General features: G+C 39.9%; 1 protein-coding gene across 1 annotated transcript; it reads right to left on the bottom strand.

The window, feature by feature from the left end:
• Positions 1-868: 868 nt before the first annotated feature.
• Positions 869-26916, bottom strand: LOC112555518 (peroxisome biogenesis factor 1-like). The gene is given in 26 exon segments (XM_025223952.1): positions 869-2103; positions 5916-6100; positions 10709-10824; positions 11332-11367; positions 13216-13249; positions 13751-13891; positions 14203-14217; positions 14219-14307; positions 15042-15124; positions 16047-16106; positions 16435-16499; positions 16863-16936; positions 16939-16996; positions 17555-17733; positions 18091-18271; positions 18459-18613; positions 18871-19041; positions 19961-20193; positions 20791-20998; positions 21749-21872; positions 22822-23583; positions 23585-23796; positions 23954-24068; positions 25655-25741; positions 26138-26278; positions 26712-26916. Coding segments are annotated over 26 exon segments (3705 nt in total). The 5' UTR covers positions 26811-26916; the 3' UTR covers positions 869-2021.
• Positions 26917-27108: the final 192 nt, after the last annotated feature.

A 27108-nucleotide genomic window follows, 5' to 3' on the forward strand; every position in this document is an offset into this window, starting at 1 on the left:
CTGACCGGTCCAGTCAGTTAAGCAAAGCTCAGGGACACTTTTCGCACGATGGCTCATGCTAACAAGACCCTCCGCCAAGCGACAAGCCGCAACATTCCACCGCGCGCCATTTTTCTCGTAAAATCTCGCCTGGTCACAGAATGCCGCCATATTTGTTTGCGCATATACCGGCTGTTTATTTGCAACGGCCACACAACCAGTCTTTAGAATTATGTTGTTTACAAAGACCCTGAGTGATAGTTGATTGCAGATTTTCCTAATGGGGAATGAAAAGAGCCGCCGTTTTTTTTTTTTTTTTTTTGAAAATTATTTATTACGCCTTATCAGAGACGTTATGGCCTTATATTTAAATTCTCTTACTCGTTTTTTTTTTTTTTTGAGAGAGAGATCGCTGTTTGTCTATATGGTGGTCATGTGATACCAGTAATGCTGTATTAGTAAACAAACGCACAAACACTCACACTGCATGCAGAGAGAAAGAAGAAAAATGACCGAGGAACGGACGGCAGATATATGGTGTGTGTCGATATAGTTAATAATAATTATAATTATTTATCTATCGCTTTTCCAATAATTTGTTTAGCGCTTTGCAAAACAACTTGAATACCAACCACCATGCACATACTTGCATATAACAGACACGCTCACTACTACAACATTCACTCACTCATATACAAAGTAAATAACAGATATACGTCATGCAGATTCAGGGTCAGGACAGGTCACAGTGATGTCGTCGTTCAGAAAAGATGTCGAGTTTATACTTAAAGGTGGTTAAAGAATCCGAGTGACGAAGACTGACAAGTAATCTTTTACAACAGTCACTCCATTAATGCATGTATGCCTCATGTGATCTCCGGTCCACAAATTTTCGAGCGATAATCTTTATTTGTATAAATGAGCATTATAAAACACACCTAAGCCATTCACTCTGTATACTTCTACGATATATTGAAAACAACTAAACAATTTAACAGGTAAACGATGAGGTTGTTATTTAAGCCAATAAATATCAGATGGAGAAACTGAATCAGCAAACAAAAACTGAATCGGTCTGCTCACAAAATATGACAAGTGGAAACATACTGTTTACAATACAGATTAAAAATAAATTTAATAATAAAAATAATAATCATATCGATTGCTCTATGCGCTTCAAAAGAGGAATGGAACTCTTTTCTCTCAACACAGTTCGGCCTAAAGATATAAGTAAAAGTTGATTGACATCATCCTGTGGAGTGAAAGAGTAACGAAGGAGCGAAATATCCTCTGGATGGTATCATCTCTCCCAACTCCAAGAGTTAAATGTCAAGTTCAGATCGGCACATGTTAAATCAGTGTCAAATTTTGTCCTTAACACCATGTGCGCGAAATTAGAGAAAAGACATCCATTGATTATCTTCAAAACTCAATCAGAAAAACTGAGACACCACCAGAAATGAACTGATACAGGTAAACACATCATATTTATAACATTTTCACTGTGTGTGTGCGCGATCATAGAAGTACATGTTTATATGTCATGCATATTTCTCAGCATTCAAATCAAAGCAATCTTGAAACAGCATCACAAACAGGAGAGTTTTGTGCAGATGTGTTGAGGCACTTATATATAGTGCTTGCTAACAACACCTGCATACTCACAGTCCCGACATAATAAACAGCACCTATGTACTAACAATGCCAAAAGCATGGACACAAATTGCACGAAAGGATTTCTAGAGCAAATATACAATTCACATTAAATTTTTTTTTAAAGAGAATACGGCAAAGAGAATTTCTACAATTAGCTTAAATATTTTAATCCTTCACGATTAATTAAAACTTAAAATATGCATTATTTGAAAACAACTTGTTTTCTCATTGTCGTCAAGTTCCACATTCCATATAAAATAAGATCATGGAGGTATAGGAATTAGAAATCGTTTTTGCCGGACGATAAAGCGAGATTCCTCCAGCTCTTTGAACAGAGACAAACGAAAGTTGAAAGTAGGAGGGTCGAGCAAGGCGTCTTCAGGTCGTCATGCCAAAGTAGTCCTGAGGCCAGAAAGCAAGTCCCCCGCGTTGAAATCTCCATGACGACCAGACACGAAGTTCTCATAGCTGAAACAAGTCAATGTGTTTGTTTAGCAGCTTTCTTTTTTAAGCATCTTTTGTTTCAGGTTTGTTTGTTTGTTTGTTTGTTTGTTTGTTGTTTGTTTGTTTGTTTGTTTGCGTGTGCATAACGTGGTATCCTCTTTCTCTGAGCATTGTCGACTGAATTTGTCTGATCGTCTCACCTCTGCTTTGCAATGCCTCACAGGGTTGTTCTTATTAAAGATGAGCACATGGATTGGTCTAAATTCAAATTTGTGACGTTTTAATAAGGTTTTCACAAGTTTTTAAGCCAACAGGTGCGAGACAAATTTTTTTACTAACATAACACCACAGAAGACGCATACATTCTAATTCTTTTCTCTGTGTGCTTGCATGCGCGTTTCTCTCTTACACTCTTACCTCTCTCGCCTTTTATACTCTCTCTATATCTATATATAGTGAATAAAACTACTGCGGACATTATGAAGTATTTATGCTTCATATTTTTTGGTTCAGATACACGTAGCACACACACACACAAGTTAAATCTCTGTTTAGGTATTCAGAAAGCGTTGTTGTCATCCTCAGAAGTTTCCTTTCTTCTATATGTCTCGCTCTTTCTTGACGCTCTCGTTCAGAAAAAAAAAAAAAAAAGAAAAGAAAAAAAAAAATATGGGGAAGAAGAAACCACCATCGACACCCGCCCCACTTTCTGCATTTGCAGGATCGCGAACAAGGACTTGGCAACTGTGTTCGCTCTCCACGTCCCCCACGTAGTCCTTCCCGAGGGTCGGCAGATGCCAGCCAGTCGCGTGAAAAACACGTGCCACAGCGCGTGACCTCCCGAGATGTCGCTGCTGCTGCTGCTGCTGCAGATCCGAACGCAGGACCGCTGCGGCCACCTACAGATCCTTTCGCCGCCCATCCCCCTCCTCCGTTGGCGGGGCCTTGCCTTCCACGGAGTCGGCACGGAGGTCGCGACATCTCTCGCGCTGATGAGAATACCTGCTTCATTTGGCGGGGTGGGTAGGTGGGGGAGCAAGTGTTGCCCGGGCAGGCAGCGTGTGAGGGCACATACCTGATCGCGTAGCCCTAAAAGAAGAAAATTTGTGTTCACAATGCCATTTGGCTTTTTCCAGACGTGCATGTCAAATATGAAGCCGTTTAAACGTACCAACCATCTTTTTTCCAATTAAAAAAAAATTCGGGTATGAAAGGGTAAGGAGAATGGTTTGGATGATTTGCTGTGTCTGTTTTTTAATGAACGTGAATGCGGTGAGTGCAGTGTATGGCATGCGAAGCCGCGCTATGCGCACGTGTGCGTGCCTGCTCTCATTCTGTCGTCAACGAATTTTTGGTGCTACCTCCACACTTGCATCAAGTACGCGAGGCAAAACCAAGCGACTTTAATCCTTCAAGACGACTTTAAAACTTTGCAGGAGCACACAACACTGGTATCGATACCAACCACACCACTCCCGACAACTCTTGTTACTCGAAGTCGAAAAACAAGAGCAAAAGCACACTTTTCTCAGCTTATAAGGCTAACTGCATCGTGACCTTTGCACTCTTCCCGTTGAAGGGTCGCGAAGAGCAGATCGCGAAGGCAAGCTACAAAAGACCAGAATAATGAAAGTAGTTTTCTTTCTCCTGCGTGTTTGTGTAAGGTCGGAATCGGGAGTTACGGCCCTTTTTCAAACACGTTACCGTCCGTCAGCCACCCCATTCCACCCCCAGCTTCTCACGTTGGAAATACGTGGCCTGGACGTAGTGCATTGATGATTTCTGAAATACTTATACCAGCCTCTCCTACTCTTCTAAGAAGGTGTCTAGAGTTTTCGGAGGCAAATGTGGATCAGACCAAGACTGAGGTCCTCTGGGCGTAATAAAACAAGTAAAATAAATAAATAAAACACACTTTTATTTGAAATGTACTCAAAGAGTAATATTTTTTTCTTAGGTCTCGAGATATTTTCAATACATTTAACAGTGTGAGGTGCCCCGGAGTGTTCCGAATTTCAAGAATTCCCGTCATATTTTAAGTTATATGTAAGAAAGAAAATCCCAAGACCTAAAGTAAACATTGTTTTACCCTTTTTAGTATAGTTTAAATAGAAGCAGGTTTTAAAATAAGTTTTTTACTTAATCTTTTTACATTTTCTAGTCTTTTTTGAATTTTGTTTTTAATTTTTTGTTTTTCTTTGTGATTTTATTTCCTTTTTATAAACCGAATTATGGGAGATAAATATAGTTTACTAGACCTAGATCAGAAGTTATCTATCCTTTAATTCGGCCTGAAAGTTCTCAACAAAATTAAATTTTCAAAAATCATTTAATATTTGGACACTGCTGGAAATTATTTAATATTAAATATTAATGAAAATTTAAGACCTCTGGGAAGATGAGAAGTGGGTGAAAATCAATTACCAATTCCCACTGATCAGACATGCAAAAAAGATGTATTGAGTTTTTAATCTATAAATAAACATTCATAATAACAATAAGCTGGAGTCAATGGGTGCCAGGGAATTATCCGTTTATTCCTGCCTGGTCCGCATCTTTGGTTCAAATGGAGGGCGGTGTATTTGATCGTTTGGGTTCTATCAGCTAGGTAGGAGATGAACCAAGCAGAGGATGCGAACTCGCTGAAGGAACAAGGAGTGGTTAACACTGTCAAATGCGGCACAGAGGTCGTGCAGAATTAAGGCAGAAAAATCACTACTGTCGAAGACAGATAATATGTCCATGGTTACTGTAATGAGAGTAATTTTAGTAGTGTGAAAAGGCCGAATGCCGACTGAGCCTAAGGGATGAGGCGGTGTCGCTGTAAGCTCAGATGACACTCCTCGATGACACTACAACTAAAAGGAGAGAAATAGATGCATGCTGTGGTGGTGAAGGACACTTTCGTGCTGAAAGCTTACCCGCAATCCTCATCACACAATGCGCATCCGACGTTACGCAAGTCACGTGAGACAGGCACAAGGGCGACAACTTCCACCAAAGGGCGCTAATCCCTCGTAGCGGAGATGTAAAGCCGAAGACACTGACACTAATGGAAACAAAACAGAGGGCCGCAGCGACCGACAGGTGTGCAACACCTCGCAACATCCCGCCACGCGGCCTCCCACGACTGGTGGTGGAGGTTTGTCAGCGGGGGGACCGGGGAGCTGAACTTAGGGACATGGCCCGCCATGGTTTCGTGTCGCGAGGAGAGGGTAACCCATCCCTTGTAGCCTGGTTGGTCTGTCTGCCTTCTCCTACAGGCAGAGAGGCAGTCTCAGAGGCCATAAGGGGGCAAAGAATATACATTTCACTCTATGTGTGTGTGCACGCGTACAATAGCATAAAATCAAAGAAACGTGTCGCCCAGGAGAGACAATCTGTGTTAACAACCTTCGTAACCGTCCAAATCTCTTATTTCGTACAGCATTATGAAGTCAGCGAAAGAACGTTTAAAAAAAAAGCGCAAATAAGCTCACACAGAGCAAACAATGCAAACAGCATCAAGCCCTCGGCCAAGGAGTGTAAACAAAATGCTAGAAAACTAGTCATTGGTCGATAAGTTGTGATTATAGTCAATTGACTAGTCTGCTCTCTCCATCCTTACTCTTTGTTCCCTGATTCATCTTTGCGTCTTCTATGTTTGTCTTTGATTCCTTGTCTGCATAGTAGTTTTTCCTTCCGTCCTTCATATTCTGTCTCTTACTTCAGCGCTGATGATGCGCGATATAAATAGCACGTTTATTTTTAGACGATGGCGTCAAAATGACGTCACTTGTCAAGATGACGCCGCAACACGTCACAACAAGAAAACAAAAACAAGAATAACGTCATACATAGCCTTATAACGCTGGCGCTCGGCTGCCGACACGGAAGGCCTCATGTTCTGGGCGGCAGTAAGCAGGTGTTTCTGGCAGACCGGCATCAACATGGAGGGCTTGACCAGCACGGAGGAAGCCCGTCGCTTCTCTAGGTTTGTTCTGCCCTCTTTCAGCTTGGCCCGCCGACGAATCTGCTCCACCTGCACAGCATACAGAGGGAGTTGTTTTGGAGACAAAGGATCAAGAGGTTACTAACGACTTCAAGTGCGCTCCACCTGACCCCCTGACCCCCTACCAGTGTCAGAAAATAGTGTCGCAAGAGAAATAAGAGCAAACATTAGCGCCACTCATTAACACCAAGGAACTAAGGGCGGGGGGATTGTTTCGCCTGGCAAAGGGCAATTGAGAGAAAAAAATATGTGTGGACAAAACATGATGCAAAGTGTAACGAGAAATAACGAGGAGCAAACACGGGAAGTAGGGTATGTAGGGGGAGATAAGTGTGGACTTTGAACAATGCCCCTCCCCATCACGACTTAATTTTCTCTATATATGCTTCACAGGTTACCAATAGCCCGTAAGTAAGACCGAGAGTCTCTTTTCAAACAGACAAATATGGACAAAATATTGACAAAGTTGTTAAATAACTGTCATCTAACACACACACACGCCCTCACGTTGACAGACACACACGAGCACACGTATATAGTGCATACCTCTATATACTTCGATGATGTAAGGTGTTTTAAAAAAAATAATATCTAACTGACAGTGGTTAGGCGCATAGTAAGGGCGCTGGTAGGATTCAGTCATTTAGCTGACTGCTACGGGTTAGCCAATCAAGCTACAGCAGCTTACTGTGTACCTGGCACCTCTCGGAACCCCAAAAAGACACTTGAATTGCCCGTTGTCTGGAAATTAAAAAATATAACTATTCTACCAAATGTTTCTAAACTCTAAAAACTTGTTGACCGGTTCTTCAGAGGTTTCCATGTGACCTCAACACACAACAGTCATTGTTCTTTCGGGAGGAGGATACACGAACTCGGTGGCAAATCTAGGAACATTCTGGAATTAAAATGAACCCAGCTCTCGATGTCTGTAAAAGCATCTCGAAATATACCATTTCTGTAACATCAGCCCGGCGACCTGTACTGTCTGGTCTGTCTATTCTCTTTTTTTCTCTTTCTCTCGTCTGGACTTGTTCGTCGTCGTCCTCCTCCTCCACACCCCAACCCCACCACACACACACACATCCTCTTTCTCCATTCGCATCATTTAAAATGATTTTTCCCTCCGTTTCTTTTCACAATTCCCGCACAAAGATCTCACTCTTACGGGGTCGCTCAATGACTCCTCCCAGTGTCTTTATTCCTTTTTTTCCTTCTTTCTTTTTCTTGAACTCGGGCCCACCTCTTCTTTTTGCCATTCCTCGCGTTTTCTGCAGCAGGATGGCTCCTCAAAAGACTCCTATCCGGAGGTCCATTACAGAAGAATGCGGCAGGCCCCTCCAGTCAATACGGCCCATTGTGGACCGCATGTCCGCGAACCTCGTGAAGCAAAAGAAGAAGAAAAAAAAACCCGGGCGCTTCCGCTAATAGACCTGGTAATGCTCTTAGCTTTCCTCCTATTTGCTTCATTGTACTCGCAGGATGAGACATGCCGCTGAAGCGCTGTTAAGGCTGGGAACCAGTCAAAGACTCGGCACCTGCGCTCGGTCAGCCTTATGATCACAACGCCAACGAGGGGACGTCTTTGGGGACAAGCAGACATGCCCTTCCTTCCTCACGAGCAGCTGGCACGAGCGGTGGGGCGCAGACGACTTCTAGGGGCAGCTCAACGTGAGGTGAGTGAAACATCGCAGACGATTAAATGCATTGTTTGACGAGAGGAACTTTGCAGACGACATTAAAATTAAAGATATACTGCAGGTAAAACTTCTTTTTGAATGACGGAGGTAGTCTGTAGTCTCAAATATAGTATTTCCACAAATCTGAGTGAATAGCCCTCACCCTCCAAGGACTATAGACCTAGAAGCATCTCCGTGCGCGCGCAAAGGCACGGTTGAGGGTAGAATGGACACAATAGCCAATGAGAGAAATAATTAGTTGTATTCGTGGACAAAGGTGGCGACATGAGGTGTCTGTAGCCTCTATCTCAAGAAGAGAACGTGTATGTTCACTTAAATTTTGAGAAATACTTTTATTGTTCAAAGGATAATTACATTCACCCAAAACAAAGTTTTGCCCTCTCGTAGAGCTTTAACATCCACGCATCAAGATGCACGTGGCGTACACGCAGTGTGGGGAGAGAGTAAAATTTGCAGACAAGCAGCAATGAGACAACTAAACGAGGAGAGAGAACACAAGGCAGCTTAATTGGGAACTGAGCTGGCAGACAACTCTTGTGCGGCATCAGCATCAGAAGAAAAAAAAAAATAAAAGACGACGAGGAGATGTCGGTAATGTTTTAACGCAGAGCCAGCAGCTAAGACTTCATCATAGCAAAGGAGTAGATTATATAAACAGGAAGAGCAGCTTTCCCAGGACGAGATTTGAACCAAGGCATCCAGATTCCTAGGTGGACTGGTGAAAAGCTAGGCCACCAGACCGTCAGCTGTAGAGCCTGAGACAATGACGATACAATGATGATGATGATGATGATGAGGATGATGATGATGATGATGATGACGATGATGTAAAGAAGGCGATGAAACAAGCGCCTGGCATTGACGAGGGTGAATTGTGCACGTGGGAGAGAAACGAAACGCAAGGCCACTCGCTGGCCTTATGATCAGCGCGCCAAGAAGCGTGCGAAGGCCGACAGCCGTTGGCACTGTGTGAGGCCTGAATGATACCGTCTTCCGCTTCCTCTCCCTCCCTGTCCCTTCTTCCGCGCGTCTACCCCTCCTCCATGTGCAGCAGCATCATGATCCGCACAGCTCATGAGAACTGAAAGACATTTGGAAAGATGATGAAAGTGGGGTTAAAGGTAGGTCATCATCAGTCTGCTGTCTGTGGTCTGGTTTTGTAGTTTGCCCCTTTCAGAATGGAATGCCTCGCGTGACTTTAATTGTGGAAAACCGACAGCCAGCATAATCTACCCTTCTACCCCTCCCCTCCCATTTCTTTTTCCTGGAGCTGAAACGGTCCAACAGTCGTTAGGAATGTTCGGTCTCCTGTTTAACCCAGTCAGCAAAAGGAATACATTTTTCATGGACAATAAATTACAAATTAGCAAACCGTTTGCTTTACTTTGTGCTTGCTGAATTATTCTGATTGAGAAATGAAAGTTTTTTCGTGATTTTCATGTAAGATGTTTTGAAAGCAATGCAAGCTGCACAGATGTTTGAGAGAGAAGGGGGTGGTGGTGCTGGAGTGTGGGTACGTGGCTGGGCATTAGCCTGGAAGGCCTCCTCATCTAGGAAAGCACGAAACCGCAAGAAAAGAGGGAACAACTCTCGTAAAAGGGAAAGACAATTCTCGGGTACGAAAGCTTGGGACGGTGCGGTCAAACACTAGACGAGGCGAGTTCACAGCTGCGAAGGATTTCAAGCATGGTGCTTTAGGCGATTAATTTCTTTCTCTCTCTCTCCCAGTGAACAACATATTGTGCGGGGGCTCTCTATGACAAGTATTTTGTTCGAGGCACCCAGAGGGCGTGGTGGGCAGCAGAAGGGGGAGGACTTTTTGCACAAGCGTCATCTGACCTTCTCCTCCCACCCTCTTCAAACGACAGGGTGGGTTGGTGTGGGAACCACTCTCTGCTGCCTGGTGTCGACTGTTCGGCAGATAGAAATATCAAAAGGACTTGTCGCACTGCTGAAAACGTCCGTTCTTGCTGGACTCAAGACTGCAGAACTTGTTTAGGAAAACTAAATTTCGAGAAATGTTTGTCCTGGACTGACTTGGTCCTCTGAATTGACTTTGTCACCGTCAAAGTTTGAAAGGCTTCTACATCCTAATGGATTCTGTCAGTCAATGTGCATAGGTCCTGGTCTCTGAAACTCTTCTTAACAAGATGCGCATGGACCATGGGATCCTGAAATGACTTCATTGTCCAAACGTGTATTAATCATGGAATTTTTACATTTTGTGCAAACTATGCATTGATCCTAGTACCTAGGATTATGACTGAGAATTTTGAATATAAAAAATAAATATAACAAAATATGGACAGGATTGTGGACTCCTGAGAGGGCAAGTCAACATGCCACCACTTTTGTAGTCTTACAATCACTACATCATCCTCCATACACTGCCACACCACTACACCAATCTTCTATAGCATCCTATAGTCATCAATCTTCTGGTTCTATGATCAGACCTCCATGGCTAACAGATGCTTTACTGACTTAATGACTTTTGTTTGCTGTTAATGAATTGTTAATAGAGTTTACGTCATCACTGAAAGGAACCAGTAATCAGTGAAAACATCAGCAAGGATTTCCCTCACTCAGGTGACCGTGAGAATTCCCTTCTGCTGTTGTCCGCCCCTCTCCCATTGCGAACATAAGTGAACATTAGCTAACTTAACACGTCCCAGTCACACACACACACACACTTCCGGATACAAAATCACGATCTCGCGATACACATGAAAACTTACAACACACATAAACTTTCAATGCTCATAAGTCTTTCTCTCCTTCTTTGCAACCCCCCTCCCCCCGCCAAACTCATTTGCACTCGCCTCACCTAAATACCGCAAAGGTAACCTCAATTCGTTCGTGTTTTTTTTAATTATTACTTTTTTTTTTACAAAATGTGGACGTAGGGTGGAGAGAAAGAAAAAGAACCAAAACTGACCATCGAAAGATATCTGGCTTCATCTTGCGGGCTCAGAACGCTGGGTCCATCACTGATGGTGGGGAAGAAAGTTACCGCCTGCTTTTGTGGTGAGAGCTCACTCCGTCCTTCGTCAGCTAAAACATATCGTCATGAAAAGGTCCTCACTGATAAAATTAACGAAGAACAAATCTGAACGATCCTCCGTTGTCTCCTGTATTCATATCTATGAATTTTTCTGTCCTTTGATTTGTTCGTCTGCCCATTAACAAAGCAAATGATATTCCATTCCCGGACCATGAAAGTACCCTTACCTTAGACCTACATGAAGAACTGACCTGAAACCTTTGATTCGTTCGTCTGCCCATTAACAAAACAAATGATATTCCATCCCCGGACCATGAAAGTATCCTTACCTTAGACCTGCATGAAGAACCTCTGACTGAAACGTTAATTGACAAATTACTGCTTTGAATATTTCTTCTACTTGACTAGTAACTGCACCTCTGCCTCAGGCATACTTAACACGATATTCTACCTCTGTCTCAGGCATACCATTGACAGGTCTCTTTAATTCTCCATGAGGCCTTCCTGCCAAATCACTGCAGCTCTACCAAAGCCCTACCTGACAGGTAACTACCTACCTGCAGATCTGACGGAGGACGCACAGGTTTCTTTGGCTTATGACCCACAGCAGCATCTTCTCCTTTCCCCTGTGAGAGATCCCCACCAGGGCCTGGCACCATTATTTCAGTTCCATCGGTGCAGGCAACGATAACTTTATTCTTGCTTTCCTGTAAAAAAAAAAAAGTATTTTTTTTTTAAATTTGTGACGAGATTATACTTTCGAGAGATTTCCGATGCCAAAATGGTTAAAAAACGGGCCACTAGCGATTGTGGCCTAATTACAAAACCGTCACAGAAAGAGGATCCAAACGTACACTAAAAATAATTCAGCTACGATTGTAGAGCCTTGAGCTAGATTATTATCATTCCAATCAAAAGAAAGAAAGAAATTTTGTTTTCTAACAACTTTACACCATCTTCACTACAAAATAAAATCCAAAGAAGTTGATGTCATGTTAGCATATTTTATTTTGCAAAAGAAAAAGATTTTAAGCAGACGAGAATGACTTGAATGTAAAATAGAAAATAAAACCATTTTTAAAACTAGAATTCAACGTATTTTAGAAAAAAATATATATCTGCCGCGTTTTCAATTTCTATGAATTCGTCGATGAGATTATGAAAGAGGAAACAGACTATCTATCGTTCATGAATTACTTTATCGAGAGAATTTATTTTTATTGACCTCTTCTTGTCTTTTATACCCAACTAGCTGTTACCTAGTGTCTACAGGATTTAGTCTTGTGTGTGTTCAGAGAGAGGCGTGTGCGTTGTGTGTGTGTGTGTGCGTGCGAGAGAAAGAGTGACAAAGGAGAGTGCTGTTATGTTTGTGTGTGCACGCATGTGTCACAGACATAACGTGCCAGCACGGTCGAGATGCACAAGTTGAACGAGTGATTGTTCAAACCTGCGTGTTGTCGTTTTTACGAAAACAAATATTTAAAAACTAACTAAGGGTGGTGGGAATGTATAAATACCAACTCTTCACTGTCCAATAAGACATGGCAGCCGCTCAAACAACCTACGTGTTGGAGAGGAGCTGTGCCTTCTCAACAAGGTTCGAAAACAACTTCTAATCATTTTTTAGTTTTGAATATTGTTTAAAAATTTTTGTTCGATTCTTTTACTTTTGAAAGATTGAAATTTCAGTTAAAAAAAAACAAAAAAAACAAAAAAACAAAAACAAAAACAAACAAACAAACAAAAAACAAACTTGTAAGAAAAAAAGAAACTTGTTGATTTCTTGCAAAGTTGTTAAATACATGTAGATACAGCTTTATTTGGGTGGTCAGAGACAAGAGTTACAAAGGAAGTTACAGTTTCGCCGGCTGCGTGAGACGTGAATAAGTTGCTCACATACATTGTGCAGAAAATCGTCTACTACTCAAATCGATAGAAACAGCATTTCTGTTCTTGGGATTTTAAGTGTGTGAATTCAAAGGATGTCGATTCCAGACCCACGATGTTGACCCTTGTAGAGAGACTTGTCAAAATTTCGACGTGTGTTTGCAGTAACCGTCCTCGATGAAGGGAGTGAGTAAAGCTTTGTACCCGAACCTCCATCGATTGCGGTCACATTGTGACTACAAGTTCAGTTTTTCTGTACTCCAGCTTCTATTGTTTATCCCAGAAAAGAAACTCCAACCCAGTTTCTCAAACTGTTTATTTCTGTGTGATTTGCAATAATTTGCAGATGTGTTGTGAGGAGAGGCGTGTATGTACGTATGCATACCTCAACTTGACCACCAGGGCCGAAATCCCCGCCTGGTCCCATCCGCGAGGTGCGGGTGGTAGGAGAGAAAGCAGATGGAGAGCGAATGGGTTGGAACTTAATCGATGGCCTCCACCCGAGGGTGCACATGCCTGGGCTACCCTGAATTCGAACTATGCTGTCGTCCAGCCTTGTTCCTCCGCCTTGGTGTACTCATTGATGGCCTGTTTCAGAGACAGACAGGATGCCACGGCGCTGTTCAAGTGTCTATATATATAATATACACACACAATAATGTATTTTTTTTAAAACTGCTGCTTCTTTATTTTATAGCATTTATCTTTAGTCGAGTTAAATACTGAAAATTGCAGCTCCTTACTCCTAATATATATATACAATTCGTTAGCAGGAAAAACAGATGGACTATTGCCTTTGAATTTATTATAACGTGTAATCAAACCTAGTTTCTGAGGATTATTTAATTACTCAGATTAATTATTTAGTAGACTCGATGTGCTTTATTAAAAAAAAAAAAAACCAGAACGCGAAGCCTAACCGACCTAAAACCAACGTAATCTGCAAATGTATGAACACAATACTAAATGCTATATTGCGCCATGGGATGGAGGAGGTGGGTGGCGAGAACCATCAGCAGGCATGTGTCAAAAGTACTCTGTCATCAACGAGTGGTCAGAGCGTTTGTGGTTTTGATTGACAGGTCTGACCTGCAGTTGCGCGTTGTACAGCAGCGCCTTGAAGTCCGCCCCAGTGAAGTCCTCGCAGACATCTGCAACATCATCGAGGGACACATCTTCTGCCAGGCACATCTTCCGCGTCAGCGCCCGCAGTATGGACCGCCGCTCTTCCTGGGCAAAGCACAGAGTGACCAAACTGTCAATTTTTTTTTTTTTTTTTGAGACAGAGAGAGAAAGTGGGCAGGTCTGGGGAAAGGAGAGAGAGAATGGATCCCCAAAAATGACACTTAAAAAAAGCGAAGAAGCAAAAGCGACACAGAATGATTAGGGGAGTGAGAGATTGCCTATGAACAAAGACGAGATAATGTGTAAAGGAAGAAATAAGGGTTAGAGGTAACTCTGACGGAAACAAAGGCTGCATCAGACAATTCTGAAGTAAACACACAACAAAACACAAACAAACACACAAAAACCATTACTACCTGAGTAGGAATTGCCGCAGTACAGACACTTGTCCAGTCGTCCTGGCCGCAGTAGAGCAGGGTCAATCAGGTCAGGCCGGCTCGTGGCGCCCAATACATACACACCTTAACGAACAGAAGCCAATGAGTACAGCGAGGATGTCAATAAAAAAAGTTTGTTCAGTATCAAGGCTGGGGTCCAACCCTCCAGCTCATTTTTCGCCGCATTTTTACCTTCCTAATAAATCAGGTACTCATCTCTGTGAGGGCAGGAGATGGGGGGTGAAGGGGTTGGAGCAACTGAAGTCTTCTGGTTCTGGGTCGAGAGAGCCATCGAAATGGCAACATTCGAGACACCATTCTGTTCCGATTTCGAACGTACTTCCTAGTCGGCCAGAGGCACCATACCCCCAACCCCTTTCCATGCCGTGGGTGGGACAAAGGAACGCATCAGATTGAAGCGGCGTTTTTTGTTGGGTTTTTTTTAAGTTTTGAATTATCATTACTTCTTTGTTGTCGGTGTTCTGACCAATCTGAGTGAATGTGGTTTTATTTCACGTGACGTCAACAGCATTCGGATGTACAGCTACCACCATCACCATTATCAATAATGACACCACCTCCCTTTCCTTATAGGGACGCAGTCATGAACCAAAGGTACATTCCTAGAATCTTGGGTTTTCTTCACCTCCGCTCAAAACCCACAGCTCTAGCAAAGCTGTGGACCTTATGGAAGACTTTTTCAGCCGATCTCCGGCAGCATGGTTGTTTCCAGGATCACACGACGCTTGTGTTCTAACTAACCCGAGGGTAAAATTACCTCCACTTCATGACTCCGACCCCAGGGTACTAGGTCCTACCTTGCAATCCCTCCACTCCGTCCAGCTGAGTCAGAAGTTGGTTCACTACCCGGTCTGTGACACCTGTACTGTCATGGCCACGCCTGAGAAGCGACAATAAAATACATCATATATATATATCAGTGTAATTTATGCTTAGATTACCTGATGCTCAGACAGAACACGGACTTGCTTATCTCAGCCATTACCGACAAAAAGATACCATGCTTTTTCCAGGGAAAAGCCTGTAATATAGATTCGAATCTCTAACAGGCTGAGCTGATTTTGTTTCTGTGTTGTGGCGATATTTAGATATGAATATCAGTATTGGATCTTCATATTTGTATTTATCTTGGTTGCATTTAGTTTCTTTCTTCTCTTCTGCAGTTGAATTTTATACGTTGTTTCCTACTAAAGAGAACTGCGAACTGATTGGATCTATTGGCTAGGTTTTCCACTGGCTTACTTTACTGCCTTTGGCAGAGACCTTAACTGAATTGCAGTGAATAAACTTAGTAAAGTTTTCGCTGTTTTATTATGATGTTGCTGGTCAATTATCTCCTGCTATGACTAACCCTTTCTGGAGATTTTCGGCAATGGTTTTTAACCGTTAAATCTGCAGTGATCACCATTTACTACTATACAGCTAGTTTCGTGATATTGTTAAACGCAATGAGCTTTCCCTGTTGGCCAAGATATAGGCTTACCAATTATAGTATTGACCAGGCAGTTTAAATAAATCTAATGTTTTGTCCTCAGCTGTAAATCCTGCAACTCTTAGGTTTTTTGTGTTGTGTGCGAGAAACCTGGAAAAGTATAATAGGTCTGCAGAAAAACATGTATGGTCTGAACAAATCAAATCCCTGTATTTATCTCTTTTCTACTACATATATATTTTGTGTGTTTCCGCTCGTGCGTAAAAGATCACAGACATGCGTTATTATGCATTTTAGCATACTCCACAAACGCGGGGCTTGTTACATGAAATATTGTCTAGCATCAAAACAACTTTGAAATGTAACTTACCTGGGAGCAATGGAGTCAAACTCATCAAAGAAGAGTATACAAGGCCTGGCACTCTGAGCTCTGAAATAAAAGGCAATAGACGTTTTTCACATTGCTTTAAATTTTGCTTTTTTTACTACTTATATTGAACTTAAAGATTAGGAAAATCCTATAGACATCTTTTAAGCAAACGCGCTGCTACGAAGAACAGTCAAAGGGAGACAATCCATAAGTTATCATAGTTCATGTTTGAGATTGTCTCCCCCTGGGAAGAAAAGTCGTGCGACGGTCGTATATTTGGAGATCCTGCCGACCCTTTGTCAATAAACATATGAAAAACATACTAGTAATGGTTACATATGGTTGCATGCAACATTGCACTGTGGTTATTATGTTCTGAAACGTTTACCTGTTAAACAAATCCCTGACTGACTGTTCACTGGCACCAATGTATTTGCTTAGGAGCTCAGGTCCCTGTAAAAAGAACAAACTATCTTCACATAAAAATCCCAATGCGGTGATGTCATTGGCAAGTTATTGTTCTCCAAACCGTGTCACAAAATGCAGAATATTAAAATTTTGTAAATGTGATATTTATTTCACTTATCTGCAGTTTTGGGAAAATTTTATATTGTTACATACAGTTGTATTGGGCATTAACGTGACATTAATGCCCTCACTAACCATTTAAATTGAAAGACTGGAAATGAGACAGAAATCAACATAGATGATAAAAAAAAGCAAAACGAAAAATATCCCAAATAAATAAAACAGATTTGTCACAAATTCACATACCATACAATATAAACATATATACATACACAATAAGCAAAATACCTTTATGCTAATGAAGTTCAAACCACATTCCTTTGCAACTGCTCCAGCCAGCAAAGTTTTACCTGTACCAGGGGACCATACAGTAGTAGGCCAGAGCGAAGTCTCAGTGGGCAGTTTGCAAACAGCAGAGGATACTGAAATAGAACATTTCCTGACTTCTTTATGGGAGAAAAGCAATGTCCTCAGGGAGACAATCTTAAAAATGATGAAAAATAACAAAATTTTACTGCAATCCAAACACATGAAATTTTTTTTATGAACATACAGCAATAATGAATATAAATGATTGTATGATTCCATATCAATTTCTGTGTATTTTGTTTTTTATTGCAAAAAACAATATAAAAAACAATATTCTCTTAATTTTTTTCACAAAAAAGATGATTTTAAAAATTCATTTATCTGTCACAAAAAAACTGCTTCAAGACATTAAAAAGAATCTAGAAATTCTATTTATTATTATAATAAGAAATTTTGTTATTAAACTTCTTGCTAGATTTCACACATTTTAATTATCAACGAATAGTCTAAACAAAAATTAATCTAGAAAAACAATAAAAAACAATAGTAGCTTCTTTTGGTTGGTATCTTTATTTTCTGTAGCATTACTACAAGGTATTCTGTCAAAATTCACAAAAGACACAAGTGATTTATAAGCTGTTTGAAACTGGACTGTAAAATAGCTGACAGACCTTGCTGGGCCACTGGAGAGTCTCAATGAGAACAGCTTTGACCTCTTCTAGTCCTCCAACATCACACCAACCCAAGTCTCCTGCTGTATGTAGCTGCACATTACGAATGGCTAGAGGTTTAAAGCCATCCAGTGCTGCTGTAAAGTCCTCGGGTTCTAGGACAACCTCTTTTGGTTGAGCTGTAAGACAACACACAAAGAAACTTTCAAAACTGATGCCATTAGAGAATAAGAGAAAAGGATTCTAGCATAGAACTAACATAACACATGCATGTAAAGATGCAAAAGTGGGGTTATTGTATGTAAAGACAAAAAATACATGAACAGTAAATCATCATCATATTGTTTCTCCCTACTTCTACATTTTAAAACAAAAATTATAAAGCTTCTCTTCTCACACATGTACACAGAAGAAAGAAGCACAGGAACCACAGGAAATACATCAGTGTACCAAAATAATGACAAAAATGGGAGAGCTGTCATGGTGTTCCTGACAGAGTGATAAATGCAATCAAAAGTAAGAACTAGCATAAGTACTCATGAGCAGGTCTGCCATATGGCAGTGAAGCGCCCTGTTGACAAGAACTTGAAGATCTCTGGCCACAAATCCTTCTGTCCGCTCAGCCAGATCATCTAAGTTGAGATTTTCCAGTGTTGCTTTCACTGCTACAGTACTATGCATTTCAAGGATGCTGCACAACAGCTCTCGGCGGCAAACCTGTGTGATGTTCATAATGTATGAGACGGTCATATTAGAAAGCATTTCTTTTCAATCTTTACTGTTTGCATTTTAAATGATTTAAAGACATTTTTTCACCTACCTGATAACTAAAATTGCTAAAATATTCAAAACATTTATCATTAATAGTATCGGGATACCTGATGCAGACTTATAGTGGACTCACTTTGTCTGGTGGTGTAATGGCTGTCACTTCTTGTACAAAATGTAGTCCCCGTGATGCAACGATGCTATGATGAAGACTGGATCTGGATCGACTGGTCACTATAACTGCCATTCTTGTGAAGTTTCGCATCTCAAACTTCACCAAGCCTTCCAGAACTGATAAAAAAGTTAATTTTAGTTTTTACAGATAAAATGTATTTTGATGTGTATAAGGGTATTCTCTCTCTCTCTCTCACACACACACTCGTTCAATCTCTCTCACCCAAACACACAATCTCTCCCCATTCTCTGTCCCCTTTTCATCCCTGCAAAGTCTTGCTTGTTCAAAAGAATGCAAATATGAATTTTTTTATCCTCTCTCGCTCACACACACAAACACATCAGGGAACGAAGAAAGAAATACAAAAAAATACCTTGGGCAACCTTTGCTGCATAAAGAGCCTCGCCAGACATCTCAGAGGCAGGATTGTTAGTGGCTGGAGCAATCACATCCAGATCATCCAACAGTAGAACAGATGGCTGCCGCCATGCTGCCTCATCAAAAGCTGCCTCAAACAATGACTGAATGGTCTCTACGCGCTTACCTGCGCAAAATTTTGTTGATGATTAGAAAAGAGAAGACTGGAGCAATTCTACCTGTTTAGCTACATAACATTTCCTTAATGATAACAAAACAATGATCTGAGTGGTCTCTATCTGTTTCTCTGCAAAAGATTTTGGCAATAATTACAAAACTGACTTAATGGTCTCTATTTACCAGCACAAACTTTTTTTAAAATTTTTTAAAAAATGAAATATAATGGTATTTTCAAACATAACTGTCACAATTTTTTTTAAATGCATTATATTTTGCTAGATATTTGAATGTCATTGTGGAGCAAGAAGTCCTGTATATCTAGATTACTGATGGTGGAGTGTTCTGACATAGAAAAATTATATGACCTAACATCATTGTCATCTGTGTTTTGTCAGACACACACCCACCCCTACTCACGCACTCATCCTCACAATATTTTCCTAATGTGACAGGACTTTAATTGGTTATAAAAATTTGATTTATGTTCAATGACTGATGCATTGGTCTTAAAAGTGTGAAAATAATGAATACAACACTTGCTGACTTCAAGCATTTCATTGCAATACCAAGAGCTATTATTAAAAGAGAGTAATAAAAGATAAAAAGTTAAACAGGAACATGGAGTGCATCTCATTACCTCCCCTGAATTTTTGGTTACTAAAAATGATTCTTCATAAATGCCTTCAACGAAAATATGATACTTAATAGATTTCATAAATCCAAAAAGTCACTGCTTGTAAAGCATTTTTTTGTGGAAGTTTAGATTAAAATTGGAACCTCTTTGAAACACAGTGAGACACTGTCACATGCTGACATGCAAACATCTAGGAAGGACATAGCTGTTGTCAAATTCTCCAATGAATCATATTTATGCTTCAAAATAAAGAGTTAAAAATATAAAAAAAATGCAAGTTGTTTTCACCAACCCCTGAGCGGTTTGCAGCTCATGGTGAAAATGGCTGCCAGGTTGGGAGGCTGAGACATTGCACGACAAAGTGCGTTTGCAAGGCTTGTTTTGCCACTACCTTTGGGTCCAGTCAAGAGAAGTAGACCATGATTCAGACCTGGTCTATCGCTAAACAATTTCTGTGGCAATGGTCTGCTACCCAGACAAACCTCCAAATGTCTGAGTGCCCCTTGAGTAAGACCACTTATGCCCCTGGAATGCAGATCAAATAAATTCATCAACAAAGCATCAACATCCAAAACAAATCAATTTTCGTATTATAAGCATCTACCATGACTAAAAATTACAGATAAATTATTATGCAACATATTACAACAGTTATAATATATATAATAAAACAGTTTTACTTCACTTAATTGTCACTAAAACTGTCCATTTACTGCTTCCTTTTACGCAAAATCTGAGTTCTTCAAGTACTTATAAATATAAATAGATCATATACTGATACTGTATCTCAGATAATGTTTTTTATCAAGCAGATTCTGACTGGTATATGTATGGAAACATAAAGTTAAGCACATAATTTAGTATCACACTCTGCTCAAGATGTAGTGACACAAGGTGTGTTGAGTTATTGGCTGGCATTTGTCTCAGTAAGCTCCCTTTTGTTATGAAGATAATTAGGTTTTTACATCTTTGAAAAATAGACAGGAATCCAATATTCAGAGACTTGTTAGTATGAACAGTGTTATTGCTGCTATAGAGTCTTATAATAAACTAAATCCACTCATCTGAAAATAATTTTGCATCAAAGTTAGTCCTTATGAATCAAAGCTTAACAAACCCTACCCCAGCTGATCCAGAGTTTGTGAGGGCACCACAGGCTCAAAGTCCTTCACCTTCCTATATGCTAGCAGAGGTGTCAAGACATCTGGTAACTGTGCATCTTTTGTCCCTCTCTGCACTGTTATACTAGCCAGTCTCACATTAGACTGGCTCAGTAGCATCGTTAACTCAGAACCAGTAGATAACAGAAGCTGAGCCTCCACATATTCAACTGCAAAGAATCATGGGGAAAATATGCACCTTTTATTCATTCATTCTATGATCCCAATCATAAATCTTGAATATACTAAACTTGAATATACTATACATGACATTTGTAAAGTGAAATGCTCATACGCTTGTTAATATCAAGAAATAGAAAAAAAAACAGGATACATGCTGATATACTCATATTATTCTAACAATGGCTACGGTAATAATGCAGCAGATCTGGGATAGCTAAGGCTATATATCCTGACAAAGCATCTGGCCCTATAAACAGATGCCTAAAAACAGTGAAGAACAGTGTGCCTAAAAATTCTTCTTCCTTTCATTCGCTAGGCTATACTTTCACAGCAGCCTTCAGGGCATGATGTCCTTTAAGTCTCTTTGTTCCTATGAAGATTTTTATGGATTGGGGTGTCTGATAGTAATGTCTTAAATCTGTCTGCTAGAGAGCATTTTTGGAAGATATGCTCATGGTATAAATGAGATCTGAACCCAAGTCAACTGTTTCTCACTATAGCGATAACAAGTGCTTTAGTCATTACCCCACATTATAACCTACAAACTATAATGAATTCTTCTTCTTCAGCATTTACTAAATGAAAAAGCTAATATTTGGTTAAGCAGTCACCACAAGCTAGACAAGGACTTACAGGTTGAAAAGTCATTTGTGCTATAAAATTTAAATATGTGTGTGTGTGCAAACATACACACTTTATTTGATGGCAAAATCTTTGATAAAAAAAATTAAACTTGCTTTCAGTGACATTAAATTTAACAAGCATTCCATGGAATATCACCAAGGGATGATTGTTATTGGCCACAGTTTCCACCCACTGTCGAAAAGCTGATAGCAGCATGAAATCATCCACCTGACGGGGCTGAAAAGAATAAAATTTGGTGAAAATGAAATAAAATCTAATCTGCAACACACATGTTGATTATCAGCTATCACTTTTTCAATAAGGGGATTTAACAACAGACAATGAATGCTTTACTAAGTTCATTCGTTTATAAAAATAATACCAAATGTTACATTTTTTTTTTATGTAAATGCAAAGTTACAAGGAAAAGTGCCTCTTCCACTTGATCATTAAGGGATTAAATTTTAGATTAAAAAAAGATTCAAAACTGTGGTGACCTAAAACAACCTCACCACTTACTGGATTCAAGATTAAACAGCAGTCTATTAGGTCTTGGATAATATTTAGACTAAAATGAAACAAGACAATGCTATTAAGCCTAAAAATGAAGGAAAACTTTACAAATTAGGTTTACTTTACCACTGCATCAAAGGCAGCCTTTGAGGGTGACAACTTGGGCAACTGCCCAGGCCCCATGTCTGAGGGAAGCCCCGCAATAGGAGATTCATGGTACAGTATAAACCCTACATTTACAGCTCTTGGCCGCACGTATGATACTCACTCAGGGCCCTGCGTACTGCTAAGGCCGCTTATGACTACACCTTGTATGGCAATTGGACTGCTTTAGAAGGCTAAGACGACAATTGTCAATGCAAACTCTAGGTCTGAATATTGTTTTTATTTTGATCAGAGAATTTTCTTTATTCCAATCTTTATGTGGACTAAGAATGTACAAAAAATTATTTTAAAAGATTTTACAATCTTAATGGCAACAGAAGCGAACAAGTTCTGGCCTCCAGGGATAAAATTCATTAAAATCTGCTATGCATGTTATGTCAAATAATATTATCCATCATAACTGTCCTCAAGTTTTACCTATCTTTTTGATAATTTTTACAAGACATTCTCTGCAAAAAGCAGATTTCCCTAACATGATACAAAAGTAGCAGAAAAGAAATAAGCTTACCACTATAGAGATGGGGTAAATGGTGACTGCAGCAGTCCTGGTGAATGATATATTCCCAGCTTTAACCCAAGCACAACCAGTTGAGTCAAGTTTCAGCTGTCGTCTTAGAAGCATAGGTATAAATGCATGACCTGGCACGAGATCTTGTTTTTTGAGAACTACCAGAGCTGCTTGTCGCCAAACTGGATCTGTGATACAAGTTGTTCTGTCAACTGTTACCACACGCACAACGCATCGCAGTAAGCTTCCATCATCTGGACGAGCAGACTGCAAGTCCGAGTTATCTTTAACACCCTTATTCTTCTTTTCAAGCTCTGCTTTTTTCTTGTCCTGAACTGACGGAAGTTTTTTAAACTCTGCATAAAAGACTTTGGAATTCATGCTTGTATTTTGTTGAGCTGATTTTCGTCCTTCCATATCTCGTGCACTTACATAGATTGTAGAAGGTTGAAGAAGTTCAACTGGTGGCTGCTGATAATAATCCACCTCATCTCCAAAAGTTCTGTTTTGAATGTTTCTCTTAATTTCCTCGAGGGTTTCAACAAGATTACAAGACTGTATTCGATACACCAAGTTACGCTGGTGAAATCGACTGTTATCTGTCTGCATATCATTAAGGTGATCATCATTTTCTTCAGATGATGATGGTTGTGGCTCATTCTGGAATAATGAGGACAGCATGCCCATCAACCCTTGTCTACGAACTGAAGATTCCCTTCCTTTATCAGTATTCTGACGCCAAAGTTGGGACTTTTTGGGAGTGCATCTCTTTTCCAGGTAGCATCGGTGTTGGTTTGATGTGAGGTGAATCTGGCAAGAGAGAATTATCTGTCTGGTCCTGCGTGGCCTGACGATATGGCATTTTAAAAGGCTGATGCTGACTTCCTGCTCTCTTCAGTGACCTTGACTTTGGTGTGACTATCACAGTAGTGTTGGTACCAAGCAGTGAAAACTTTCCAAGTGGGTCAATTTCACCTGCAATCAAGATTGCAAAATTTAAAAAAAATCATTAACTTGCTGATAAGCATGTACCGCAGAAACGGTTTTTTAATTAGTATATAAATATGCAAAAGGCTTTTCTAAAAGGAAATATTGTATTATGTATAAATAATTCGCATATCGTACAACTGACCAATGGTGATGAAAACACATATGGATTTCTCCACCCACACAGGCAGCACCTGACCTGGCCAGACAACTCTCACTTGGTTCATGAGACAATTTTCCAGAGTAGATCCATTTCGTTCCTGCAAGCAAAAGCACTTGATCCAATGTGATCTCAATGGATATCAAACAGCATCTACGGTAAGTATACAAGCTATGGGTATATTCATCTCAGTTTTCATCCAGAAGTAACAGTAATTACATTTTATTAGGAACTAGATGCACACTTCTTAATCACTTTGTCATAAAATAAATAAATGTACATTTATATACCACTGGATCATGCTCTGAGTGATAATCAACAAAATACAAAACAACAGGCAGACTGAAACCTGTGGCCTAAAACTACAGATTATAAAAACAAGTGTTCTTTAAGGGAATGTTCGAAAGACTCCATTGTTTGCTGATGGCATATCATGTAAGGAAGTGACTTCTAGCAAGCTAATAATGAATGGGCAAATGTGTGATGTAAGAAAGAGCAAAGCCTGCAAAAACCTGAAGCAGGGTGTAGAGGTTTATATTCTATATGAGCCTGGACTGTCAGCTAGTGGGGAATACAGAAAAGAGGTTTTCCACATTTGAATGCTTGGAGTGTGGAGTTTATTAAGAAGATTAAGAGATCAGCTAGACAAGAGAGAATTACAGAAGTCAAATCTTGATAAAACAAAATCAGACAAGGATGTGAACAGTTCAAATGGACAGATGCTGACAAATCATGCTGATGATGCATAGTGCACTATATGCATTAGAAAAAAACTTGTCAAGAGACATCACAGTAAAACCAAGGCTCCTGGCTGAAGAATATGACAGAACACTTGTTACACTCACTCTGATGGATCCAGGCATGACGTCATGTACTGTGACTGACTGTTTATGAATCATCTGTTTCATCATCATTAAGTCTTTCTTTGCAAACATCAAAGACATAACTTCTAAATTCTAAAAAACACAGTACACACCACCTTAGGTAAGACAGAAATGAATACCTGAGAGTGGCATAAGACTTAATAACAGAGATAAAGGCTTTGTGTATAAAACAAAGCAAAATCAGCCCAAATAATGACCTCTGAGAGACCCCAACAGTCACATGCATGACTGCTGATAGTTGTCGATCAATGAGTATGGCCTGGGTCCTACTCAAAGGGTAAGACTCAAATCATGCTATCCATAAACCATAAACATTAGTGAAGTGGATAAGCAAGATGGAATCATATCAAATGCTGCTGGCTGGTCTCACAAGCCATCAACATTTTACCCTTTCTAACATTCAGCACAGCTGCTTCTATGCTGCGGGAAAGGTGTAAGTAGATTGAGACTAAGGAATAGGATTAATAGACTCAAGATAAACAACAGTTTCTGGGTGACTTATTTTAAGCACTGGATGGTAATTTTTCAAATCATTCATATCAAGGGAAGGCTTCTTCAGAATCATTGTTTGAAGGGAATAAGAAAATGCCTGATGCAAACTGTCATGGATGAATTGGGTCAAAGATGGGAAGACAAGGTCAATATACTCAAAGAGAAGGTTGGTGGGGACTGTACCAAGAATACATGTGGTGGATCTGGACATGAGAATAATGTTCTTTACGTCAATATTGAATATTTTTCCAGATTCCCCACACATGCTACTAGAGAATAAAAATACCAAAGTATCCCACTGTCATCTTACCAGTATCTCCCAATCATCAACAGACAGTGGTTCCACTTGAACTTTCTGGCAATGTATTTCTGAGCAAGAGACTGGTTTTAGAACAATCTGTGATCAAAACAAAGTTCAGTTCTAATATGATCATCTGATCATTTTATACCCTCTATGTAGAATACAGAAAATATAATCATTGTGAAATTAAATAATGCAGAATAACCATATTTCTGGAGACCTAATTTTAACATATGCAAACATCCACTTCCAAATATCGTCACTACCTGGTTCATTAAAGACTATTCATAAATGGTACACAATTCTATGCTTCACTTTCCTTCATTCAGCCTGCTCAGCTCTTCTTCCCTCTATTAGTACCTGCATGGTTTCTGTTCAAGCCCCTTTAGCAGGATGTTATGCAGACCCAACAGAAATAATCATGTGTACCAATACTGCTAGCACATTTGTGAAGAACACATACATATCTGTATCTATGGATTATAAACACACCTGTTGTAGGTCTTTTATTCCTAGCTTTGCTGCGTAGAGTCCATTAATGGTAACAGTGTCACCTGACTTCAGCACACCCCCAAATAAAGAGAAATATGCCTTTTTCCCTTCAGCATAACTGGCTTCAAACACTTGTATCTGCTAGACAGACAGTTCTCTGCACATGCCAATGTCATCAGAAAAGCACGAAAAAGATTTTAATAATATACAATACTTTAATAATAAGTCCGTTTTCTATTTTTCCCGACGCTGAATGTTCAATGTTTATGAGTAGAGAGCTTCAGTTTATAAAATATAGTAAGGGTACAGTGCTGTAAGCTTTTATAGCACGACATCCCAGCCAAAGACTCTTCACACGTTACAAACACAAAACACAACATAGACAACATTCTTGTGGATCTTCATGAAGTTAAGAGAAATAACAGATCGTTCTTGACATTCATAACCAAGATGTCCATGAGATATATCTACAGATTACTTTGTGTGTGTGTGTGTGAAAGAGAGAGTGAGAGATTTGAGAAAATAACTTTGATAAAAATATATAATGCTGCGACGATGATAACATATTTCGAACCTGGACGCTTTCGCCTTTACCACTATTATTTCCTCCTTTGCGAATCAGAAAACAGTTTTTCTGGCTAGCTAACTCAAAGATCACGACCACAGATGCCATGGTCTTTGCGTACATACGCTATCCCCTGCTTCTCTAACGTTGTTTCATGTTTCTGTTCCTAGTATTGTTTATGTCTTTTTTTCCTCCCATATTATTTTGGGTCGAAGGTGAAATGAGCTAAAGCTAACCAGAAAAGTCACTAATGTGGAGACTTTGTTTCTAGTCAGAATGTGCAGTACTTTTTTCATAAAATAATAAACAATGAAACTAATTGTTTATGAATTTTTTTAAATAGAACTGAAAAGAAAATTCAGAAATTATTGATGTAATTTAGTCTGTAAAATCACACAAATATTAT

This window comes from Pomacea canaliculata, linkage group LG14 (genome assembly GCF_003073045.1).
Source record: "Pomacea canaliculata isolate SZHN2017 linkage group LG14, ASM307304v1, whole genome shotgun sequence".
Taxonomy (NCBI): domain Eukaryota; kingdom Metazoa; phylum Mollusca; class Gastropoda; order Architaenioglossa; family Ampullariidae; genus Pomacea; species Pomacea canaliculata.